Source organism: Anopheles bellator, chromosome 2 (assembly GCF_943735745.2).
Source record: "Anopheles bellator chromosome 2, idAnoBellAS_SP24_06.2, whole genome shotgun sequence".
In the NCBI taxonomy this organism is placed as follows: domain Eukaryota; kingdom Metazoa; phylum Arthropoda; class Insecta; order Diptera; family Culicidae; genus Anopheles; species Anopheles bellator.
Window position 1 is genome coordinate 79,506,587 of NC_071286.1, and position 25,825 is coordinate 79,532,411.

General features: G+C 48.0%; 1 protein-coding gene across 1 annotated transcript in view; it reads right to left on the reverse strand.

The window, feature by feature from the left end:
- The window catches only part of LOC131212095 (diencephalon/mesencephalon homeobox protein 1-like), a 36,887-nt gene extending 19,385 nt beyond the window's left edge, over window positions 1-17,502 (reverse strand). The window contains exons 1-3 of the mRNA XM_058205831.1: window positions 17,406-17,502; window positions 7,283-7,374; window positions 7,096-7,197 (exon numbers count right to left, since the gene is read on the reverse strand). Coding sequence (XP_058061814.1) covers window positions 7,096-7,197; window positions 7,283-7,374; window positions 17,406-17,502 — 291 coding nt within the window. The remainder of the gene's footprint in view (window positions 1-7,095; window positions 7,198-7,282; window positions 7,375-17,405) is intronic.
- Window positions 17,503-25,825: the final 8,323 nt, after the last annotated feature.

Consider the following 25,825-nt stretch of genomic DNA (forward strand, 5'->3'; position numbering starts at 1 on the left):
GACGGACGGGAGGGCGTAATTTATTTTTCCCTCTTCCATGGCCACCCTTTTCCGGCGCCTCGATTCCACGTCTCTTTGTGTGCGTGTCTATCTCTCTCTCTCTCTCGCTCCGGCATAATGGCCACGCTTTTCCGGCTCTAACGGTAATGGGTAGCAATGAAATGAATTTTTCCCCAACAAACGAGAATCATCATGGCGGTGGGACCAGAGCAACTGCTGCTGGAGTTCAGATTCCATGGAGATTGTTCGTTTTTTTGGGGTACTAAAGTTAGGATGCGTCCCTTGGCTTAGCAAGGAGTGGATTCTGCTTTTTGGTGGTTTTCTATTTGTTTTAATTAACAAACTTTTGTTAATTTAATTCTTTAACGGGTTAATCCAGCAAATGGATGTTTGTAATGATTGTGCATAAATTACTAAAAGAAATTTTTTAACACCAAAACCTTTCAGAAAATACATCAACATCCTTACATAATTTTAAATAAATAGTAAAATTCACTTTCGCAACTAGAAACCTACACTTTCAAAAATTAAACTTCCAACTAAAATGTAAAATTAATTACTGATAGGAACGTGTTATTATTTTACATATTCCGATATGCATGGCTCAATAAAACATCCTTCAGCCATTCACGTTCTTAAATCCATTAAAGTTTAGAAATAAATGTATAATAATTTCCTAGGACTTCAGAAGTCAGCGTACGATACGGCTCGCAGGCATTCGCAACGCTGGTGGGAAGTTGAGAAAGTCCTTTGAGCCCGGGAAGTTCCATGCTGCCCGGCAAGAAAGTTCGCACAAGTTAATCATAATTAAGAATTCAATTTCGCAAACCAATACCTCCGCACTAATAGGGTTTTCGGGCGCCGAATTCATTGTTTCCATTCGGTAATTGCAACCGAGACACTGCGAGGATCCGAGGCTCCGGTCGAAGGATGAAGATTTGCATGGCAGAGAAATTCAATCACCAAACCCGAAACCCTCGGAGGATATTACATTTCTTTCAACTTAATTTTGCATTACTTTCACCCAACCGCCCAATGAATCTTCCAGTGGCCCGGGGCATTAGTGAACGGTGGAAACCGGCTGCCAACCCAGAAACCGCAGGTCGATAATCAACCAAGGGATTTGGGGGCCCGGGCAGCCCGGATCCGTTTAGGATAGCCGATCATCAATAACAATTTCTGAAGTGGATTTGGCTGCCATTTTTCCGGCCTCCGGAATGCCGCAACTCGTGTGGATTTTCGCCCACGTCATCCGCCAAGCTGGTCCCTTGGCTGACGGAAGTAGATTTGGAATGCTTTTTGTTTTGTTTGGTTGCCTTCTCTCGGCTTTGCCGACTGGGCTTTGTGGTTCTCGCATCGACAAACGATAATAAATAGTGTCTAATTCAATCACCCATCAACGGGCGCACCCTTAACGAGCCCCGCTAATCCCATACCGGCTGGGGGGCCGGAATCCTCGTGGAACTTTGCCGTGCCGTGGCCGGACGCTGTGGGTGTTGTTGGGAAAATTGTGAAAACAGAAAAACGCCAATCCATCCCGAGCCAACCAGCCAGATCATCATGGAGGGATCAAAGGCCACAATAAACACTTGATCCAACTAATTCTTTATCCCGTTGCACATTTTTCAGTCCGAGGCCAGGGGACGCCTTCTCTTGCTCTGTCTCTCCCTTTCGCCACCCTTTCAACAGATCACGGGTTTGAACAAATAGTTTGCGAAGCGGCACCCGTTCGGTGTATCTCGTTCGCGTATCGGTGAATCGTTTATCAAACGAAATCCCTTTCGTTCGCAACTGCAACTGGTCCAACGGGACGCGAAAAGCGACGAATCCACCTAGAGCGCGGAGCGAAGATGATAAAAATTGGTTCAAAGGTTGGATTATTCTGGTCTTTGGTATGAAAAGCTCACCTAAACAACCTTCACAAGATTATACATACAACAATGCTTTCTAGATATTAAAATCAACAAAACCTTTAAAAATGTACTCTAGCAAAGAACAGTACAACAGAAACTTTGAAAAATCAAAGAAAAACTTTAGGAAATAAATACTAGAACCTCAACAGACAAAACGTATTTGCAAGGCAAAAATTGTAAAATAATGTACAATAGATTCAGACTAGTAATTACGATTTCCTTTTTAATAGCACCCAAACCCATCATTATTCCTTTCAATCCCATTTAGCTCTGGTAAAAAATACAATACCACGAGGCAATGATTTGTCGGTGGTTTCCCTCACTTGACGGAACATATTTTCGCCGGAAACCACAATCCGAACGCCCAGCATCGACGCAATCGAAGACCAACAGCTAACAAATGTGCAAAGCGCACAACGAAGCTCCGGTCGTTGAAAAAAACTCCAGAATTCACTCTCCATTCTACTCGAAATAAAAACTATCAAACGGTTGAAGGGAAAGACCGGATGAAAACGGGCCTTTCGATGTAAGCCAGTGGCGAGCCCATCGATGGCCCGCGGGTCCCTCGGTCCCTCGAGGAAACAGCGGCCGTAATAGGTGCATAAACAGATTATGTGGATTTCAACCCCTTATGCCGTCGCGGCTGACGCTCCGGTTGGCGGGTGTATCCTGCAGACAGGGCCGACTTCGGCCAGGGTATCGACACAGGATCCTTAGGGCAAACGGGATCATGAACACATGTGGCTTCCGGTGTGGCTCCGGCTCCGGAACCCTTCCCGTGTCGGCGTCTGGCCAACTGGTGAACGGGAAAATCTCGTGCCCAAACAAAAAAGGACCGACACCATCACGGAGACAGCGAACCAGCGATGACACCCGCCACGCCGGGACACGCGGTAATCCTGTTTCACGGCAGCTCCTCCGGGTGTGTATGTGTTTGTGGTCCACTTCGGGCACCACTTCAGGCGCCACCCGAAACTGTCGACACTTTTCGGCATTACGCGGCTTAATCGAAAATAATAACTGTTATTACTTACAATCAGCAATCAAGAGCCAGCGGCATCGCCGGCCGCGGACGACACGAAATGCACCCTCGCTCGGTTTAGGGACGCGTTTTTCCCTTCTCCATCGCGGGGACTAATGAAAATAATAATCAAGTAATACATAATAATTATCTGCTAAGCCGACCCGAGAGCTGGTCCCCCGATCTCCGCCAGGGCAATAATGTACGCTGATTATTAAGTTACCAGGGCCCTGGATTTGGCCCGGTAGTTTTCGAAACAATTTGCCAATTGTGTCACAGTTTTACTGTTAATGAGATGATAATCTGTTCTCCGTTTCGAAATGTATCGAAGCTCGACGTCGTCAGAAAAAGGGAATATTTTTTAGATTATTTGAGTGATTATTATGATTAAGGTAGAAACAATCATACAGATTGGGCCAACGACACTGTTTGACGTAAACGCACCAAATGCTGCATTTTTGTCAACCTGTCAAAAAATAGAAATATCTAAACCAATTTTGGGAGCTTCATAGTTGAAGAAGTGCGCCAAGTGCGTAATAAGATTAGCATCGCAAAACGTGTGGCTGTCAAATGGTATCGTCTCGGGTTATCTACGCAATTTCATAATGGATCCAATTTGTAAGAAAACGATCTCATTTGTGACCTACATAAACTCGCTACAGGCCGAGACGAGACGAGACGAGTGGCACTAGTTTTTAATCTTACCCGCAGAGAGTGTCCTCCGGTGGATATCCTTCTTTGAAACAGGATATCTTCTGCGAAATGTCATAAATTGCCAACCAACTCCCGGTGCGTCGAAAGTCCGTTTTTTTTGGCGGATTCTACACAAACTGCTTGACGTAATTGAGTTACGCGCGGGCGACAATGTATCGGCGCAACGGAATCGGAACCGCTCGGACACGTGCCGGGAAGGGCAACACTTTGCTCAGCCAACCGAGTGGCCCAACGTGCGAGTCCTAAGTAAACCGCCGTCACGGATTGCCCTAATTCGTTCGCAACGAGCAACCAGTAACTCCCGGATGGCAATTTGTAACTTGACACCGGCGTAAATGGAATTGTCCAGGGAGTTCCGGGGTTCCCCACTACCGGTGCGTTTGAAACGGGTCCACCGGGAAGGGGTGAATGGGCATGATGAATTAAAACCATTCCTTTTTCGTCAATTTTAAGCCCAAAAAATGATAATCTTTCGATGGTTTTTTTGCCCCGGTTTGGTTGCTTTTTGTTTTAAAGTTTGGAATAAACACTTCGACGTTAACAATCTGTTACTTTCAGTAACAGATGGGAACCATTTTACAGAAGTAGAACACTATTTTAACATGAATAACATTGTCCTACTTTTAATAATTTTTAAGAACCATCAAATTGCTTGACACACTGACACATCAAGTAGGCATCGGATACCAAATTGAATGCAACATGATGGTTAGTTAAAAACCAAGTTCTTAATCAATATTTTTTAATATTTACAATAAAACAAACTTCGAAATAAATTTATAAAGTTGCTAAAACATTGGAAGGACGTTTAAATTATATCTCTGAAGAACATACACGCGTTGTTGAGCGGATCGTTAGCAGCCCGACACACAAGTTCATTGTTGCGTGAAAGTGGAAACCGTGCCTCTCTCTCTTTCTTTCTCTTTCTCCCAGCAGCTGTCCTGCTCGCACGCTGCATATCTGATTAGCTTATGATTAGTAATTATTGCAGAGCACACAAGCACGCACTCGAAATACGCCCCAACACGGACGAACACGCGCTCGAAGAAGGAACTCCGCCCGAACCGGCACCGGCAAGTCCTTCCAAGCCGGCCTTCCTCTCTCTTCGAAACTCTGATTGATGTTTACCTTAAGCTTTAATTACTTCAACGCTTCGTTGGTACGCGGGGCACAGAGTGCCATGCCGTTGTGCTATTGTTTCTTCAATTGTTTCGTAATTATATTTACACAAACTTCACGGGCCGGGCCCGGGGAGTTTTCCTTGGGTCCTCGAGAGCCGCCACCCAGGGAGGCCAACGCACACGCAGCGGATCAAGATGTCATCAGGCAAATCTGAAAATGAAGTGAACTTTTTGCAAAAGCACCCCGGCTACTGCGACGCTTGCTGAGTTACTGGGACCGAATCCTTGCGACGCCCGGGCTTGTGGTGCTTTGTTGAGAAGTGAAATTTTAAGTGGTTTCCACCGAGGTCCCCGGCCAGCCCCGGGGGCTCACGGTCCCATTCATTAGCCCCGGTGTGCGCGCCCTTGCCGGCTTCTGGATGAAACTTCATTTGCCGAGCCTCGAGGATGGAGCGCGTCAGACGAGTACAAAAAAGAATCCTTTCCCGCCGGCCCAACACAATCGGATGCTTGACGTCTCCGGGCGATGCAAAATTAAATAAACAACAAGAGAGAAACTCACTCGAGGTAGGGTAAATGCATCGTACACTACTAGGCCGGGTCGGCCGTCTCGAGTGGAGCCTCTTTGTGTCGCTTTCTTTGCTTTGCGCAACAGAAAAGCCGTGCAGGAGGTGTTAAGTTGGCTGTCAGTTTGTGACAGATGGACCAGAGCCGGTTCCACCGGATCCGAGGTGGACGCTGACGATGTCCGGAAGCCGAAGGACCCACTTGGTTTCACCCTTTCTAGATAATTAAACATTAAAAAGCGGACGGTCACCGGACGGGTTTCCCGTGAGTGGGTTGTGTTTAAGAAATAATTGAAATAACGCTTCATGAGCTGGCATTCGGGCCATTCTGAGAGTAACAACTTCCTTGAAACAACATCCAAATCTTGACCTACAGATTACATGGAGAAAGTCCGTTAGTGAACCGATCCGAAAGTAAAGTCAACTTCTGGTCAAGTGCTCTCGACTCCGGATTGCAATGACCAACGGGCCACCACAATCCCGGACACCTAGAACCATCGTGCGGCAATCAACCCACCCCCAAAGAGGTAAACTTTAATCCCGTCGACCACTGGAAGGACCGGAGAAGCGAGAAAAAAAAACAAGACCCTGGAAGACCTTCCTACGGCCATCGTGAAGTAATTTCTGTCTGTACCGTGGCCGCTTCATCTGGCCAGAAGCATCAACGTCCATCAGGAACCGGGGCCCCACCGGGTTGACTCTAGCCTTTCCAGTAGCCTTCCGGCATCGACATCACATTATCGGATTATGGGATTTGCGGAGCAATATTAAATTTTACCGAATCCCACTCTCCGTTCCCACTCGCAGGTCGACACTCGGTCTTGGTCGCCACCCGAGAGTCACTTGTCCATTTTGGGCCGCTTCCGTGTCCGATGGATGTTGCGCAAAACCTGTCATCGAAATCCGCGCCAGAGCATGCTGCACAAAAAATCCACTTCGCCTTCCGACGCTATGGGACAAGATCTTTCCCCGGTGTGTTCTCGGGTGCCCTCACCTTCCCGCACAAACCCTCTCGGGAACTTGTCTCGCTAACGACGTTTCACGGCGAGCTCTTCCTTCTGGCTTCCCTGTACAGGTCCGGGGAAAGAAACCGCAAAAAAACACCCTCACAAACTATTCACCGGAAATACCGATGCATGGTTTCGCCCGGAAGCCTAGTCCGGCTTCCGGAAGCTGTCAACGAAGCGTTCCAGCGAGCAAAGTGAATTACGGCGGTAAGGTTCTCGGGTGATGGGAATATGCACACACGACACAACCAAACAAGCTGCCACAAATTTGAGGTAATTTCATTGCAGTGTTCAGTTTTTTGGGGAGCCTTTGCCCTTGGACATGTCAGAGGGTTGTTTTTTCGATCCGACGTGCGGCGTAGTTCATTCTTTGCATTCAACTTAGTCACAAACGACCCTTTCTGAGAAGAGGACGACAAAGTTCCGTCACTTCCATCGCTGCGGTGGATTGCCCGGGTTAGGTCAGGTCCTGCTGTCTTGAAGGTTTACGCTGCCGGCGTGAAGCAGGATTTTTTCCGCAAGTGCCACGCTGCATTGGGATCCAGCCCAAAAAAAAAGGCTTTCACTACGATTAGTCTTCGGCGAGAGGGCTGAACAGTGTTGGGTTCAATTTACTAATTGAGTTCCGGCCTGTCTTCCGGCCAGCTAAGGTGCAGTGTTTGCAGGTGGCAGGCATTTGGGCCAGAAAGCAGATTCCGAATTCATTTTCGGAGCATATGCACTTCTCGTGCTCCGGCTACGACAACGACATACCTGCACACGGGCCTCGGTTAGGTTGATCTTCATCGCCAGATCCTCCCGGGTGAACACATCGGGATAGTGGGTTTGGGCGAAGGCCGTTTCCAGTTCCTCGAGCTGCGGTGGAGTGAAACATTAATTAGCCAAAAAGGAACGTTCGTAGAAACCCCGGCTTCTGGAAAAGCGATTGAACGAAACTCACCTGCTGGAGCGTGAAGGTGGTCCGGTTCCGTCGTTGCTTTCGCCGAACGAAACTTTCATCGTGGATGGCCGGATGATAGGAGTAGCTGGTATCTGTCCGGGAGAGAGTGTTCCAAGAGCAAGCGCACGTTAGCATCGGGCAAAAAATCGACCCCGTGGGAGCCTCCGTTCGAGCAGAACGTAATTTAAATGGAAAATTAATAATTCTTTCGCGCATATTCTTGACCTGGCCACACCGCGGCTTAAGGGCGGAGAAAATCCGTCAGTGCCAGCAACACGTTTGCTTGCCGCCGATTCTTCGCGGCCACGGCCAACATGATTTCTCAGCTGAGAGCCGGCTCATCCTTCATCGGTTTGGCGTCACCCGTTATGCGGGCCGCTCCGATTGGTGTGTTGGGCCGGTGTCCGGTTTCCGGGACAGAAGGGGCCTCGGGGAGGAGGGTGCGCGGTCGGATTTAATCCTCACCGAAAGACCACCGTAAAACAAGTTATATGAATTATAATTAATTTCATCATTTATTCACACAAATAGGAAATTAATTTTTCAGAATTTTTATATTTCCATTACGATACCTTCGCGGCCGGGTTCGGTCCGCGCTTTCGGTCCGGACTTCACGGCACGCCACGGTGGCAAACCACGCTCTGCGACGGAAGCGATTCGGTGTTTCGACCGGGAGTTTGCTTCCGTTTGTTCAGCGCGCGCGATTCACTTCATTTTAAATCAACCACCACCGGATCAGCCCCCGGTGGCCTGGCCGGATGAGGTCCAGATTGAGCGTCCGGGCGACCATTTTTTCCGGAGCTCCCGTGTTGTGCTCTGGCTTTATTACTTTTTTAGTTTTTCTCTCCCAAAGGTGTCCCTTTTTTGTTGGGTGTCGGTGTCCGCTCCGACGGATCCGATGCTCCGGTTAAATATCCGCTGTGTTAATGGCGATTTTTCGCGTGATGAAAAATTAACATCAAATTACTGGCTTCCGGACCATCGGGGATGCGGCCGGGATGATCGGCTTGACGGACCTCCAGTTGTGAGCCCTGCCTTCGATTGGTTGCCCTCCGGGCACTGTTAAATGAGGCGCGAGGAGCCAAAAATTATCGGTAATCATCGCTCGAGCATACGAAATTCGCACCGTGGCGTCACGGACGGCAATTGGAGAAATCGAATTTTTCCCGATAACAAGATGCGCATGATGGAATTAAAATATTCGGTCGGATTAATGGCGCCCCGAAGAATCGGGCACCCCAGAAGGGTGCGACCAAATTGTACGTTCCACCGGTCAAGTTCGGTCTAGTGGCCCCGAAAGGAACTTACGCCTATAGACAGGTACTGGATTTCGATTTATTTTTTGATGAAGTTATTACACAACTCCTTAAAATAATTCTAATTACTTGGTAATGACGCAGCTTAAATTGATATCGGTTTCTGTTATTGTTAATTGGACACCTTTAAATAGTATTTAGCAAAAAGTAACATTACGTAATATTTGTTTGGCCTTTCGAACAGCTAGTTCCTATCCGTTTCAGGCCTTCAAACAAATGTAACACAATGTTTACAATGGCCCAAATGCCGATGGAATGTTTCGAAACGGCGTGGCACGTGCAACCTATCATCTTGCCGCACCGAGACCGTGTTTGGTATGCGAAAAATGTTGCCGTTTCCTAAGCATTTCTCGGAAAGCACAACAATGGCCAGTTCCACGAAAACCACGAACACCGCGAACATTACGGAGACCTACTTCTTGCCAGCACCCCGGGAGAGAGGGAGAGCGAGAGGTGATAATAAGCATAATCACCGGGCCGATCGGGCGCGATGATGATGTTTGATGAAGTGCGCCACGTCAATAATCAATAATTGTATTTCTGCAATCCGATCCGGCCTAACCACCAATCCAATGGGTGATTTTGTGTTCTCCGTGCGCCGGCAATGGCATTCCAGCAATCGCCGAGCCGCCTAGCCCACCCTGTTCCGCGTACATCTTTCGGTAGCATAATAAACCCATGGGGGGCATGGGGGTATTGCGATCCGATCCGTGCTGGGAACAATTGAATTACACTAATCATCCCAAAGTACGATTCTTTTCGCCATGCGAATGTCCTTTGCACACCGAAATTAGCCAGCCGGCGAGGTGTCGACGTGTTTGACGTGCCAACCCGAATATCGAACCCGACGCCTGGCACGCGAATGATTTCTGCGAAATCAATTTTCTCTCCATTACGTGCGGCCGTCACCGACAATCGGTGCCAGTGTTTATGCTCGCGGCTCACGGAGCATCGGGCTCACATTCGATCGGCAATTATCCTTCACCGACTCCACGCTGGTGCGGAGTGCAGCAATGAATGAATTATTCAATGCTCGGGCCCTCATTCGCCATCACAAGCTTCTTCCGGCACCAGCCGGTAATCGTCTTTATTTTCTTAGCGATTCCCTCGATTAGCACTCGAATCGGAATTCAGCCCGGGTACTACGTGGCACAATCACGGATCACCGCTTCCGCACCGTTCCGGGGCATCTGGTCCGCAGCGGAGGACCAAAAGGACCAAACATTGGCGATGGTTTCATTATTACCATCATCATCAACAACAACATCGCCCGAGCCCGCCCGGGGGACGATTAGAACGACACGAACGGGAATCGAATTGTCGAGCTTGTTGATTGTCGCCACACTCGAGAGGCGACGCAGCATAAACCTGCTTGCATGCTGGCACCCTTGCGAGCGAGGGGTTGTCGGCCCTTTGCCGATCCGAAACGGAACAGATTGTCCTCCCGGGGTGACAAACAGAACAACCAGAAATAAAGGAAAACCGGTAGCGTGAGAGGGAAGCGAAAATGTACTTTCCGGTTAGTCGCGAACCATGATGTCGGTTGGGTCGCACTGGAAGCCGGCTTGGTAATCTTGTGGAAAACAAAGTGGATTGTTGATGGTTGCGCCGATGATGATCGCTGAGACTGTGTACTAATTCAATGACAAATGTTGTTTGCTGGTTGTTGATTGTTAATTCGCGCCGCGTTTTCTTTTATCTCCTTCTTTCGAGGGGTTCGAACAGTTTACACATGTTCCGATAGTTGGGATCATCGTCGATAATAGTAATAATCAAGTATGGTTTTGTTGTTGGAGGCAAAGACCTTAACAGGGTAGTATCCTATCGTATAATTTTTGAATAGTAATTTTTGGCCATCTATGTTTCGATACGGAACAGGGCATCGTATAAATAGTCGAATGAAGATGCTTTGATTTCCAATCAAGTTTTGTTTGTTTCAATAAATTGTAACTGTCGTGAAATTCAAAATTAATTCGAACGCGAAAGAATAAACGAGTTCATGGAGATTCACGACTCACGCAACATCTGTTGATTTTTTTAAGCTTGTAAACTATTATTTAGTCTGCCATTTTACATTAAACGTTTTTTTGATTCATTATACTCTTCCGAGCAAATGCCCAACATTTATGATTTTTTGAACCAGAAACTATTCAAAGCATCCGGTAAAATTCACTACGTCGCTAAATCCCTTGTCGAAATCTTCCTCCAACGGTAACTAGCGTGGGTCGGTCAGTTAAACCATCTGCGAGCAGCAAGCCGCTAATCTTTGCCACGGAACCCAGAACCTGCTGACCTGCTGAACACTAACTGCATCCAACCTAAGGTAATTGGGGGCCGTAAACTCTGGTCGCGTCCGTCGGCGATAGGGCCAGCAGTCGGACAGTAGGCAAAAGGATTGTCTATCAGCACCAGCAGGCAACTCGCCTTTCCTGGGTGTCCTGCAAATTCTCTGAAAAGCTAATATTCTCCAACGGCTTGTGGGCGTTAATCCCTGGCTCTTCTCTCTCTCTCTCTCTCCACCGATCTCTGTCGTTTCCAAAGTACCGACAGAAATTTGGACCAACCAACCGATGTGTGGCCGTTCGCTTCAACGGGACATTAGCCTCCTGCTATCTCACCACAGATTACAACGTCCGCGTCCGCGTCCTTGCCCTGGAAACCCGCTCGAAGTGGCTTCGGGGATCCTGGCACACTATACACCGGTACGCGGCGGCGGCGTGGCGCATAAATGGATCCGAACCGAATGTGTGGCCAGCAGAAGGACCGTCGGGCGTAATAAGATGATCCTCCGTCTAACTGCGTTAGAGCGACATTCCCCCCATTGAATTAGAAATGAACTGCTTGCGATGATTAGAGAGTGTGGCGAATCGGATTAGGACATTCGTCGGGGTCGCCGGGCACTTAGTGCACCCCTTTCGGCGTCCACGAGTGCCAATGCCATGATGGTGGCCGTTTTTTATGCTGTGAAATTTGCGCACATAAAATAATTTTACAAAAGGATAAAATCGATCGCAGAGGGAATCAAAACACAATAAAGTACAATAAAATATTGGAAAACAAATTAATTTACCAGCAAACTTGTCAGTCTCGTTGAATCCAAAAGTTGCCTTTTTTATATGTTTCGATTGAGCTGTCAATTGCGGAATGTTGGAGTGAAGTTGTTAAATCGAATCTTATGTTATAGGTTTGGAAAAATCATAATTCAACGAATTTCGCAAATGGGCGTACAATTCAAGCAATCCACAAACCGATTGGCAAACGTTTGAGTTAAACTGTATGCACGGATTATGGTTTATGAAAAATGCACATCCGGGAAATGTGGCGGACAAATCGACCTCAGCGTAAGCTCATCTGGGCGCTGTTTAACCGGAAATAATTTTGAAAAAGTAATTTATCCTGTGGCCTCATTTTTTTCCGATAGCCTTTGCCTTTTTTCACCATTATCCTAACACCCGGTCCGGTGATGGGTTGGAGTTTGTTATTTTGTTCGCACTCCATTATTGATTGACGTTGGCGACATTTTTGTGCCGGGGTTTGATTTTGTTTAAATTATCTTTTTTCCCTTCTTTTTGCCGACACTTTGTGCACACGGTTAAAACATCATTAAAATGTATAAATTTCCTTTCGCACATACACACCAAAGCGACCATGGATGCCATCCGATTGGTCCGATAATGGCCAATCCGGAAAAATTGGTTCCATCCGCTCTGTGCTCGGCGAGCAAAATAGAGGATGAAGTGGAAAAAAAGAGTTTATAACAAAATAGCGTAATTAAAAATTTAATGTAACGAGTTTTTATTCTCGCTTAACGCTGGCGGCTCGGCTGGCAAATGATCAATGCTCGCCACCACCGGAATCCACATAAACCACAAATAATCCCGGACAACGAGGTTCAAAAAATTGCTCGACAGGTTTTAGAACCAACGATCAGAAAAAAGTGGCCGCAAAGTATCCTTAACAGCCACGACAGCACGGACAGTCCACGGAAAAAAGTTTCTCCATCAATTGATTAATTTTAGTTATTTTGCAAGTAATTCGTCCCAAAACCGCCACCGAAAATCGGCCAGCAGCAGGGAAGGCTGTTCACAGCTCTTCAAAAATTCATATCGGCCCCCCGCGAACTTTCGAGATCCTTCGTCCGTCCTCCGGCATGGACCTTCGGGCGGAGAAATTACGGATACGGTTCGTAATTCAATTACAGCGGCATGATTTTTGATCCCTCTCGCGGCCACTGAAACCCTCGGACTCGGGACCGTCAAGCCCGTTCGTGGTTTCCGGGAAGCTACGGACTCATTGCGGAGACCCAACCGCCGACGACCCGCGACGTTACATCAAACGGCGCAGACTCCGACCCTCAAGTTTCATTTTTATGTAAAGTCTGGTCTCGTCCAGGACAGGACGAGTGCCCCAGAGCTCCTGGTCCCTCGAAGCGCCGTAAGTTGATCTCGTTTTAAAATATGCAAATTGCGTAATTGATATTGAAAACAGTCGTCGTTGTCGTCGTTGCCGTGGCCAACAGGGAGATGGATTGCAGTCGTGGGCAGGGCCCCAGGACCTAGAGCAGGCCCAGCCCAGCGGACGATACCCAGGACACCGCACCGACAATTTACCTCTGGCCCTTTCTTTTTCTATTGGTCGCCTTTGCGCAACTGGCAACGATCTGGCCGAGTGGATAAAATATTCAAATGACGACACCGGCCCCGGGTCCGCCGGCCTGTGCGTGTCTCCGATTGCTCCGATCTGATTTGGGCCTATTTTTCTATTACCCCCACCCCCGCCACCCGGCCACCAGGCTGGCGGATGTCCTTTTTGATGTTCCACTTGCAACCATCATCACATCAGACACTAACCATATTACCGCTGCCGGTCTGATGTAATTTGACATCCACCGGGCTGATCGATCGTTATCTTTCGCCGAAAGGATTTGGCCGAGGCCAACGGGAGGAGAGTTTTTCCTCTTTTTTTCCTCTTTCGAGCGACACTTGTTATTTGATTTGCGAAAGATTTATCGCGCTTATCGGGCCGATCGAACGATGGATGTGACATCAATCTGGGGCGCTGGTGATTATGTTAAAAGCAGCCGCTTCGCTGCCGTGATTTGCATATGGTGCCGGATTGCCACGGTATGCTCTTTTCGCTGGCAGGTTCGCCAGATGGTGCATCGGATTTGATGAAAATATCAGATCCATCTCGATCATGGGATAACGTAAAATGATTTAAATATGATTTGAAGGAGATTTGTTTACTTCTATAGAAACATTCACTGAGACACATTTATTGTTCAGTTTAAACTGACTTTTGATGAATAGTAATGAGGAAAATCATGATCATTACCATTGTTCCAAATACCTCATGTTAGTAATATCGATTACGCCGCCGCGGTTTCTCTTCTTTTCTGTAGTCCTTTATTCCAATGGTTCAAGGCGATGGTTAAAAGCGATGGTTAAAGCGACTCAAAATTAGTCCGATATACGCGGCGGATCGATTGTCACTGCCGCAGAATCGTCCTTCTTCGCTTATCGTCCTTCGTTCGCTTATCGATTGATCGTGTCGTTCGCGGTTCGTACTTGCTCTCGCTCCTTTACACTCGCGCTGCACTCTCGCTTGCATGCAGTACCTCTTGTTAGCTATCTGGCGTGCAAGCAATCTGCGCGCGGCTGCTGGCAGGCTCTACCGATGGCGCTGCCATCGGTAACAACCTCATATGGTAGAGAATTTAGTCTCGAAGATAGAACAATAATTTAACAACTTCATTTGGCTCGGTCAGTTCTACTTACCGACAACCGCAGTGCAATCAACTCCTGATACTGTGCGATAATGTATCATCTCTTATGCTGTGGCCTCATCTTTAATGCCCTCATCGACGTCAACGCATAGCGAACACACGCTACATACGCGACTCAACATCGCAAAATCCACTTCCCGTGCGTCCCGTCAGCAACACACAAAGTAATTAACTTTGGCCCACTAATTTATTCTTCGTCGCGAGTCACGAATGTCAACGATAAGCCACTCGCTTCGTTCCGGGTCCGAGAACTACTTCCGTCGGTCGATCCATAGACTGGCCCTAAAGGTCATCCCCGAAACACTGTACCCAAAGTGCAGCCATTTTTACGCCAAATTATGCCTCTATATTTGATTACGGGGTAAATTAATTAAAACTCGCCATCTTCTGCAGCTCCGGCCCGGACCTGGGCCGGCACTGTGTGATGTGCTGTTGATTGCTACGTGCGCCAGCCACGATGTTGGTACGTACGGTCCGGATACGGGACTCATCAACATATGCGCCTCGGAAGCGAGTCGGCCGCATCATGTCGATGATGCGGCCAACGGTCGAGCATACCGCTAACCCGTTGGTACGATCTCTAGGCTCTAGCAGCCCGATGCCGGACGGTTTCGGGGCGAGTAATTCAATTTCGTGACCGACTCTTATCAAAACGCACGTATGAATTATCCACTCAACCGGCTCGGTCGGCATCGGCCACGCGCTACCGGAAGAGGCTATACACGCGTTGTGCTTCAATTTACTCATTTCGGGATCACCAGCTCCCGGGGCGTCCCGGAGGCCAAAGTCCAACAACTTCTCGCCGGCCCGAACAAGTTTTCGGTAACTCGAGACGCTTCCCAACCCCGTAAACCCCGTGCCCCGGGAGAAGTGTCGATTTTCGGAAGAATTATCGTCATTTAGCAGACCCATTAGCATTGGCTTTCGGCACTCTGCGGTGGGAGGAGGGAGCACGGCCTTCTGCAGACTGCGGGGTTCCGCAACTTCCCGCAGACCGGAAGACTTCTTCTGGGACGTTCGAGGCCAAATCTTGGTCACACAGTTCGCGGTCGAGCCTAGGCTCGGTTCGGACTCAGCCATCGAGATTAGAATTCTCTAATGACATTACCGAGGCCCCAGAAGTCAGAGGAGGCCTTTGAATGTGCCAACATTGGCCCTCCGAAAAGGCTGTACCACGTCACGCTACGAAGAGGTTGTTCGTGGCGGCCCGTTCCAAGACTTCTCCCCAAGAGTTGCAGCTGCAGGCCGCAGGCCGCGGTGGCACAAGAGGCTTTCCCGGCTCCGGACACTCATCGAATTACTCGTTATTAGATGTCTTGCTCGATGCGACGGTTGCCGATGCCGTATCGATTCCGGATCCGGACGAAAGAGTAGGGGTGACCCATTTCGACTTCAATTAATGGCAGAAATAACGAAATCAAATTAGGCCAATACCGGTGGATTGCAGCCGTTCATCAAAGTTCATCGGGAGCAGCTCCGTTGAAAGCCTTCTGGAGCCCCGGGGCCAATCGATCAGAGATCGAACGTCCGGTCTCGCGCGCTTCTGCATCCGGAACCGTGCGCCCGACGTCTGATGTTGCGGACGTCTGATTCGCACGAGATGCAACGGGAGATACTCCGCATGCCAGCATCCTTCGGATCACCGGTGACAGTAATGGAATCAGTGGCGCTATCCACCCGGAAGACCAAAAACATTGAGCACCGACGAGTCATTGAGTTTGACGTCTCCACCCGGTACGGACAGAAGCGATCCCGAAAACAGCGCAACGGCTTTTAGGCATCGACAAAATTGGGATACTTAATGAGGTTAGTTTGGAATTGTTTGAAATTGATTTCGCAGCACGAAGCCATCGCGACCCGTCACGGGCACGGAAATCGAACCGGGCCGAAGAAGAAGCTGGTCCAAAAATAGGAAACCAACCCGCGGGGAGCGGATCCGCGTGGAGTTATACGCCGGTCGAAGTTGTGATTGAATTAACGGCCGCATAAATATGTATGAAATATGATAATAATTCATAGCCCCCAAAAATTATTACAGAACGACCGAGCGCCGACACATGTTACGATCCGAGAGCCGGGCCAGGCCCGGGTGCCGGCAAGTGTAGGAGGACGTAATTGCTTCTAATCCCCCTCAGTTTGAAAGTTTGAAAATTGTGTTCCCCTTCGGCTTGTAAAACAATTCCCTCCGGAGGCGACCCGTAACTCTATACTTTCGACATTTGGGTTGTCCTCGCTCCATCTCTCCGACGGTGCTCTCTCCTTTCCATTCGCCTCTGGGTCGGACAGTTATTTGCAGTGCGCCACGAAGTGCGATTACAGTTGTTGCGAATTACGACGAGAAACCGAACACTTTCGGCACTGACCGCAATAATTGATTTTCTCCGTCGGACGGTGAAGGTGAAATTAAATTTTTGAGAAATCTAAATCCATGCTGGCCGTGAACCGGAAAAGCGGTCCGAATGAAGGCGATTAAAGTCGTTTGAGTCGAACCCTAATCGCTGATCCGGATGATCTTTGGCAGAGTAAGGCATGCTTAGCATAAGTAAAATTGAACAAAACTAAGATGCGAAAGATAATAATTATTTCAGTTCATTATTCATTCCGTGAAACAATAACTTTTATTTTGTAAAAGAAAAATGTTCTAACTAAGACAAAGTTTTGAAATTGATTTTTGTCCAATTTAAAACGCATTAAGATATGGCTATGTTAAATAAATTAATTGTTTTTAAATTTTTGCCTTTTTATTTGAGATCAAATTTGGTATCTTTACTTTCTATTTATACCAACAGCTGGCGTCGCCATTTTTTACGTTTGGCCTACGAATGTTGCAATTTTCATAGGTTCAAAAAAGATTCAATTATACCTGTACAACATTTATTTAAAGAGTTTCCATTTTCCTATCGGAAACACTCAAAAACTTTTTCACAACTTTCTGAAATTTTAAAATATCACCGAAACTAAAAGGAAATTCCTTTACTTGTAGTGCACATGAATGAGTATATAAGAGGAGTTGTATACTTACAAGGATGCGTCGGGGCGAACGGATACTCGAGCGTCGGCAACCGTGGCGGGTGCGGTCCGGCCGGGTGCAGCGACGGTGGACAGTGGTAGCAGAACATTCCTCGTCCCGCCGTTGCGGAGCTCAGCTACAGATCCGGGTGAAACAATGGAAAACAGAAACAAATTCCGATCAAAACGGGGCCGTAAAACGATGGCGGATGGTGCGGCGAAGAAAGGATTACATCGGGTGGCCACCGCAACACTTTTGCACATAACTCCAACTCACCGCCGGTGGTGGTAAAATGTTAATTCTGATTTATGGTTTCAATTCGTTGATTAAAAATTAAAAAGACCAACTCCACGCCGGGCGGCCACCCAGTGTGGGGCCCCGTATCTCCCGGAATGTTGGGTGGGCTGGGTGGTACAATCGAATGAATTACGAAATTGGCCACCGGAGAAGGCGCGCAGACGCGCCAGTTGCCGAAGTGGGCGCCATTTTTCCCTGCCCGTGGCCAAACAATTGTGGGTAATTACTTTTGACAATTAATTAAAAATTATCACAACTCCAGCCAGCCCGGGCTGTGGTTCGGTGTCCTGGAATTCAAAATGGGTGCCCAAGGCTGGCCCCGGCTCTACGGCTCGGGATTCTACGGCACCTGGGTCCTCGGAACGACTCCGCTAGGCTCCGCCGGTGAAAGGATATGGTATGTATAATGAAAACTTTTATTCCAATTATTGTCATTATATTATTTCATCGTGCCACGAGCTGCCTTTCTACGGCGATGCGGCCGAACCGACCGAGCCGTGCGCATGTGAAAGTATCAACCCGGTGCTCGAAGTGCCAGAGCAACAGCTCGTTCCACTTCCGGTGCCGGCCGCCAGAACGGTGATCCTGGCCCGGCTCCGGGCCTGGTGTCACATCTGAGGCGTCCTATTTATGAGGCTTTGCGAGCCGGATTTATGATTATAAATTTATCCTTCGCGCCTTCCACAACGTTGGTCGCGTCGCGTATTGTTGCCAACATTTTGTCGACCTCGGGCTCGGGCGACAGGCCAGACCCCAAATGGGGCTCCCGGGCGGTGGCGTTCGACTACTAGATTTGGGCCAGGTTGGACCGGATGTGGCACGGAATGGAGATTATTTAATAGTTGCTCAATGTTGTCCGGATACCATTTTGAAATTCTTTCGACGGAAGCGAAGCGGTTGCCGGTGTCCGCTTCCGGGCCGCACCGTTAACGAAACTTTCCGCACTCCACTATTTATCACGGCAAAAATTAATTACCCACAAGTGGATCCTTTCGACCGACCGGCACCAGCTGGTGTCTGGGATGCTTCTCTTCCGGAAAGCACCCGGTTTCGCGGGGCCACCGTGCACCAATAAGGGTTGATAAGATGGTGGTGGTCCTGGCGCTCGTTCACTTTTATTGGATGAGAGTTGTATGTTATTTATAATTGTTATTAATATTGTTTCATTAGGTGAATAATTTATGGCGCCCGCTCTGTTCGCGTCGGCCGAGAGCGAGTGAGGACATCTGAGGGCCGAAAGGATTGGCTGGCTGGCTGGCTGCCTGGCTGGCGTACAGCGTTTGCGTGAGGTTGTTTGCCAACCGCCATGCTCCGAGCGTAATGGAAGATTTATTTCCACCTCGGCGTCGGACAGTTCGGACCGGAATTGCGCATTGTTTTGACACATCGCACAGCTGCTCAGCTGAGCTGTAAGTAATTTGTAATTCCCGAACCCTTCCGACCGACCGGGAACGAAATGTAATCATCTCCGGGACGGCGGCTCGTATTGCGCCAGTGAAGTGAAGTGTTTGCGGCTAATTTGCCAGCAACCACCACATGGCAGCTTAATTAATGCAAACGAGCGAAGTTGTGACGGTTTGCAGTTGGCGAATAGGTTCCTTCTCACTAGCAACAAGGAGGTGGCCACGGTGGTATTGATCATTCGTTAAAATTGAATATTTTCGTTTATAATGTTTACTTCAACCCATTTTTAATTGTTATTGTTAATTGTTAATGGTTAACTTCGATTGTTTGGTGCGTTTACTGATTGTGGATCCTTTTTCTAAACGCCACACTAACTTGCCATCTATATCACTTTCATTCTAATAGAATTTGAAGCCCCGTAGACATGCTCCTTTTTACTTATTCTTCGTTCACTGTATTCAACCTATTCAATTGGTATCCGTAATCAAATCTTTACTGTCGCATAATTAAAATCACACTTCTAGATCATTTGCATGTGATTATGGCATCATCACGGAGTCATTAGAGTTGTTCATGGGTCTAATTTGCCCCATTTTTAGTTTGCATTTCTAACATCTTCTTGGAGGGAAAACGGGTTGTGTCCTAAATTGCCCCCTTCAATTGTCTCAACTGGCCCGCACACCCGACACCCCAGCGTGTCGATTGGCTCAAATGCATTTATTGATGTAAATTTTATTTTTCCTCTTTTTTGTGCTGTGCACCGACCGACCGAAAGAGTCCGGACCGGACCTTTTGAGCCGCATTTCGGGCGATGCGGCTCGTCAAGTGCATTAGATATGCAACCGTGCGCGCGTGCGCCAGTTTTTTTTGCTGCATTTTGGGATGCATCTCACTTTGGTGGAGCCGGGTCGGGTGGCGGCGAGTATCGTTTCCGTTCCATTATGTTGCACGGTCCGGAACAACACGATCCGTCCGGGACCGGACGAGTTGTCTAGCGATCCGCCTGTGATCGTACCGCGCGTGCAGTTGCAACGGGCCGGGCTCGTTGCATCGCCGATGCAACGACGGCCGGTCTGGCCGGTTGGCTCCATTTTTCGCGATGTAATTATTTAATCTATTTATGACAATTTCGCGATCCGCTCGCCGTCTATTGCCTAGATCCGGTTTTGTGTCCGTCGGCCACCCGTCGGCCAGCCGTCGGGCTGTTAGGTTTGCAGTTTTACGGTGGCGTGTAATTGAGTGGTAAATTGAATAGGTTGATACGATAATTGCGTGTAGCGCTGTGGTGACCGAGGCCGTAGCCAAGGAACCACACCAGCCTAGCTAGCTGGCCGGCTGCGATGTGCATTTCGATGCTCTTGGCCTCACCTTTAGGCCCGAGGTGGGCGGATTCCGTTCAAGGACAATCCAAAATAGCCAACTGACGCAGCTTCCGGTCAGGTCTTGTGCGAACGATTTATGAACCGTCACGTACCGCATACCCGTGTGGGGAACAGATCGTTATCGGAAGTGTCGGAACGCCACCTTCTTGGAGGTGAATCTAGTTGGCCACTGGGGTTTCTTGTGTTTTTCTTTCTCGCTCACTGCTGAGCTAGATTTATGGCACTCGTTGATTTGATGGATGGACATGTGTGACCGATTGTAGCAAATCGCTTTCATTAGCATTAAAGGTGGGTTGTTTGGGCCCACCTTTTCTTGGCGAGGAATTAGAACTGATTGAGGGTTGAAATGTAGCATTAGCTTAATCTTTGAATACATTTTTCTTATATTACTCTAGTATTTCATTTTTGCAACCTTTTGGGACAATAAAGTTAGACTTTAACTTAGCCCTTTTTGGCCCGTTTACATTCAATTAAATAATAAATAAGTAAGTAAATAGATAAATATTTATTTTATTACTTAAGGAACATTGCCTTCTGGAATCTTCTTCCGCCCTAGCTGAACTCAAACTACTACCTTTTTTTGTTTCGCTCTGTACTTTAGGCCCGTCGAAAGTAGTACAGTGGCTAAACTTCCGTCAGAGCATTTCACTTAATTAACATCAATCACTTACGATCGATTTGCATCGCTCGAGAGCACGCTATTCGGTCTGCTTGAAACCGAAGCAGCGGCAGCAGCAGCAACAACAAAAAAACTGTCACCCGACGGCCGTCATCGTGGCCGTCGTCACGCACGATGGTGGTCGTGCCACGCTCATCATCATGCCGCTGATACCATTCAATTCAATTAAGCTCAATTTAGATCGAATTGTTTGACCATAAACTGGGCACGATTTTGTCAATAATTTTATTCATAAATTAATTGTAATAAAAACTCATTTTTCCCGGCCCCGGCCATCGGAGGCAGTGCTAAAGGAAAGGACCCAGCAACGATGCTGGTGTTAACCAACTTCCGCGACCGCCACCGGGCCGTGTTGGACCGGCTCGGCGCTGGGAATTGAATTAATCAAGCCGATTGGTTGTCTCGTGCAGTGGCACTTGTACTTGTGTGTCCGTGAAGGTCTGAAACAAAGATCCCACAACCATGATTTTATCTCCCCACAGCAGCGCTGGTAGACAGCGTTTGTTGTGACCTCACTTCAGCACTATTCACACGTCGAACATCCTTTACCAGTACAAACCGATTCGTAATTCGTTTGGCTCACCATTTTCCCACCTTTCTGCCGTTTAATTGAAGTCTATTAAGACAGCTTTTGGCCACCGCCGGTTGGCCAGCAAATCGAGTTTGGCAGCCTCTCGAAAAACGCCTCACAATCTTCAACCCCGAACAGGGTTGCTTGCTGATTGCATCGTTCACACTCACGGCCACTTGTTCCGACGCTTGTGCTGTTGTTTTCAGCGGAAGAAGGATGAAGAAATCGCACCATATTCGTTCCGCAGCCCTCCAAATCCTGGCCGAGCCGAGAGGTCCTAAAACCCCCCTTTTGGCCCTTGTTATGCGCAGCGTCAGCAGGAATGCGACCCGATCGCAAACCCTCGATAAGCGCACGCCGGGCCCAAATCTGTTTAATTCGTTTCGCTTCGGTTTTATTTGTTCGCTTTTGGCGGGAACAATTCACAAGGATTCAATCCGAAAAGGGTACAGAAAAAAGCGCGATCCGTGTCGAAGGATGCGGTAGCGGCGGTTCGGTGCTTGAGGTCACAGCCCAGGAGCGAAACGAAAACACTTCAACGCGAACCTTCAGTGCGGCTTGTTTGGCATGTGTTGTGCCACGAGGTTTAAGGACTTCTTTCTGGGACCGCGGTGTGATCGGCAAACCAAACCGACCAATCATCATGCCATGATGGGGCTGATGGGACATTTATGTTGCAAATTGTTTGTAATTGGTTCGAAGCTAATCGAGCACATGATTAATTTCGATTTTGTAAGCATCTCGTGTAAAATCATGTTTTTATCAGATAACAGCAAATACTGAATGGAGAAAACCGAAACCCTACGGCAAGTCGGATCTCAAATCCAAAGACTCAACCGGTGGCGGCTGCGACTTCGTGCCGGAGTGTCGTCACTCTCCGATGGTGGTGATGGTGGCTCCAAATTAATCGACACAAATTGAATTAATTAATATTAATTTATGAAAATGTGTATCGCGCGCCTCATCATCGCGTCAATTAGCGACGCCGTGCCCGTTTGGCGTTTTTCGACACTTTGAGTTGCCGCCAGCGGTGGCCGTAGTGGCGTCCGAATTCTGCCCTGGAGCAGGAAAAGGGTTTCAGAGTGCTAGGTTTTCCCTCACATCATTGCACGCCCAGCGTTGCGATTTCGAATTGTTGGAACTTTATCTTTGAAATAACGCTAGATGCATGAAAATGTAACGCTTCCATCATCAACCAAATCGACCCCGTTTACCCCTATGCCGTGACGTTATCGCTTTCCGATAAGATCGCACCAAAAATTAGTGTCGCCAATAGGCATTAGAACCCCTTCTGGAACACTGCTTCATCGGGAATCTGCTGGTAGCCCGGCAATCTAATAAATGATTTGTTAACGATCGCTCACGGGCCCAGTATCGAATGATTTTTTTACGACTAAAAAGATGAGAAGGGAGCAATAAGTTAAATCGCTTTGCCAGCATAATTTAAATTGATTCGAGCCGAACAATAACATTGAGACGGTGGTTTGGAATTGATTTAATTTATTCAAATTTCAACCGAAATCAAATGTTGAAGGCCTTTAACCACAGTGAACGACCCCAATAATCTAATCTAATTCTTTAGCCTGAAGAAAACATTCAATCTTCAAGCCATTCAGCCGAAAGCGAGCGAAAATTCGTGTAATAAATGTAAAAAGTGCCTGGGCCCTCCACTGGGCACCGTGCACTGCGACCTTGGGCCGCGTCCGAAAGGCAGCGAGAGATCATCTAGTAGTCAAATTTCATTCTATTATAGCTCATCACATTCACATAATACATCCGTCATAAATTTAAAACAATTTGCTGCATCACCTCGACACCGACACCGGCCACGGACTGACCGGGTAGACCGTTCCGTGTGGTCGCGGATGCTGCTGCACCCTCCGATGGTGCACCCTCCAGCCCCGGAGATCCTCGGGGTCGGGGCTGCTTAGTCGCTGATTTTTTACGACTACCGCCTCCGGTCCGGTCGATGTCAGGGATCAAACGGTAGCGTTTGGTAGCATCCATCGCCCCTCATTGGAGGTGGACGTTTTAGGATCGGTGGCGCAAAAACGTCCGCCAGTTCCTATCGCCGGTCGAACGGCTGTTCCACACGTTCGCTGTTCGAGAAATCGTCAATCGGCGTGACGATGATGGCACGGGGTTTGTTTTAAAAATTTATTCCATCACCGGTTCCGGACGCCGTGCCGTCAGTGCACGGTGTGACTACGTGCGTGACCCTAGCCTTTTTATGAGACTCTTTCGGCAATGGCCAGGTTTTTGTGGAGAACTTCTAAACATAAACCCAATATTGGGGAAACTGACGGTCTAGGCGTCATTTTTTTAGCATCGCTCTGGTTCGTTCAGCGGATCGCAGCAGCCGTGGCGCTGGCTACTAGATATTTCATGCCAGGCAGTCGTGCAGAACGTCAGTGCAGCGTCAGCAGCAGACAGCACGATGGCGATGCGGGATGATTGATACGAGTGATCCGATGCGAGCTCCGATTTGCGCAAAATGCGATAGGACCTCGAGAGAGGGTACGAAATAAAATTGACACGACACACGTTTGATCTCCGCTAAATGTGTGTTAGGAGGTCATCCCGATGACCACGCTGAACAGGCGAGATTTGAGACTCACGAATTGGTTCATTAAAGAAGTTTGACTAGCACTTTTTTGGGCAAATTATTTTGCGATTAAAGTGTTTTGAAAGTTGTAAGCGTAAACAACGTGTACAAAAAAGTATAAAATAATGTAAAAGGAGATACATTTAATTTGAATGCTTGAACTAACAAACAAAATGATACTAGAATTCCAACAAAACTGACAACAAAACAAATCAGAAGCGTCTCGACTGTATCTTTAACGCTCGCTTCTTCCAGAGAAGTGAAACACGAACGCGAACCCCGCAATAAATAGAGCAAAGGGGGCAAACGACACGGGTAAAGTGCAGGCCGCAGCTCGATCCGGGGATGAAATTCACAATAATTTGACCACTACACTGCCCACCATCTCTGGCCGGCGAGCATAATGCTGCCCAGAGGCAGCACGCAAGCTATATGCTGACACGGCCACGGCACACCATGCTGGCAGGTCCCCGACGACGACGGCGGCGATCGGCCCGATTATGACCGGCGTGACGGGCGTGATAGCGCTGATACGTATGCAGATAAATTTAAATTATTAATTTAATTTAATTCAATGAAGTCTAATTTAATAAACCGTTGGCTGATATTTTGTTTTAAGCCCGAGCCACGGCGCGCCGACGATGACGACGTCGAGGACGGCCACAGCGATTACGCTGGTTTCGGATCAGTCGCGCCCGGACGCTGGTCAAGTGAAATTGGCGAATGTGTTGGTGGAGCATTTTGGGATACTTCGTCTTCCTGAGCGCGTTGTTTTTTTGCCGTTTCAACTTAATTACGCACAAGGTATCAAGTTGGTAAAACCTACGTTAAAAGGCATTTTTGCAGACATTTTGGTCATGAGTTATAGGAATAGGAATAACATACAACTATGTTACGAGAATTGCAAAAAGGAAAACCTGCTGTAAAGCTTGTGAGAAATGTATTTAATAACATAAATGTTCGATGTACCCCGTTTAGTTGGTTTCGCAAATGCCGAGTCTACATCTTAAAATATCAAATATCACCAATAAAAACTCAACATAATACGCCGAGCATTCGAAAGCCGGGGAAAAAATTCCAAGAACCTCGGCCCACTAGGCCGGCCCCTAAACAACAACTATCGGCACTAATTGTTCGTCCGTTGACCGCGGGCTATTTTTAGCATCGCGACAATTGCTTTCGCAAGATAAGCTATCTTTAGGCCGCCCGGACCTACCGCAACTTTCTTCTTCGGCCGGCGGAAAAGCGTTAATGGCCCGTGGCTAGCGCCATTGCCGCTATTTGACACCTTCCGTCAAAACATGTCCCCAAGTGGGGGTCCACTCTTTGAAGCTGCGTCTTGGACCGCCCGAGTTCCGCGGTGGCGTTTCGTTCCGAAAATAGATTCCAAGCCCTCAAGGAAGGAAGTCATACATTAATACGCCAAACTGTGTCACTTTCGGTGCGGCAACGAGCGGAGAGCGGCTGAGATGCTGAGGACCTTTGCGTAACGTG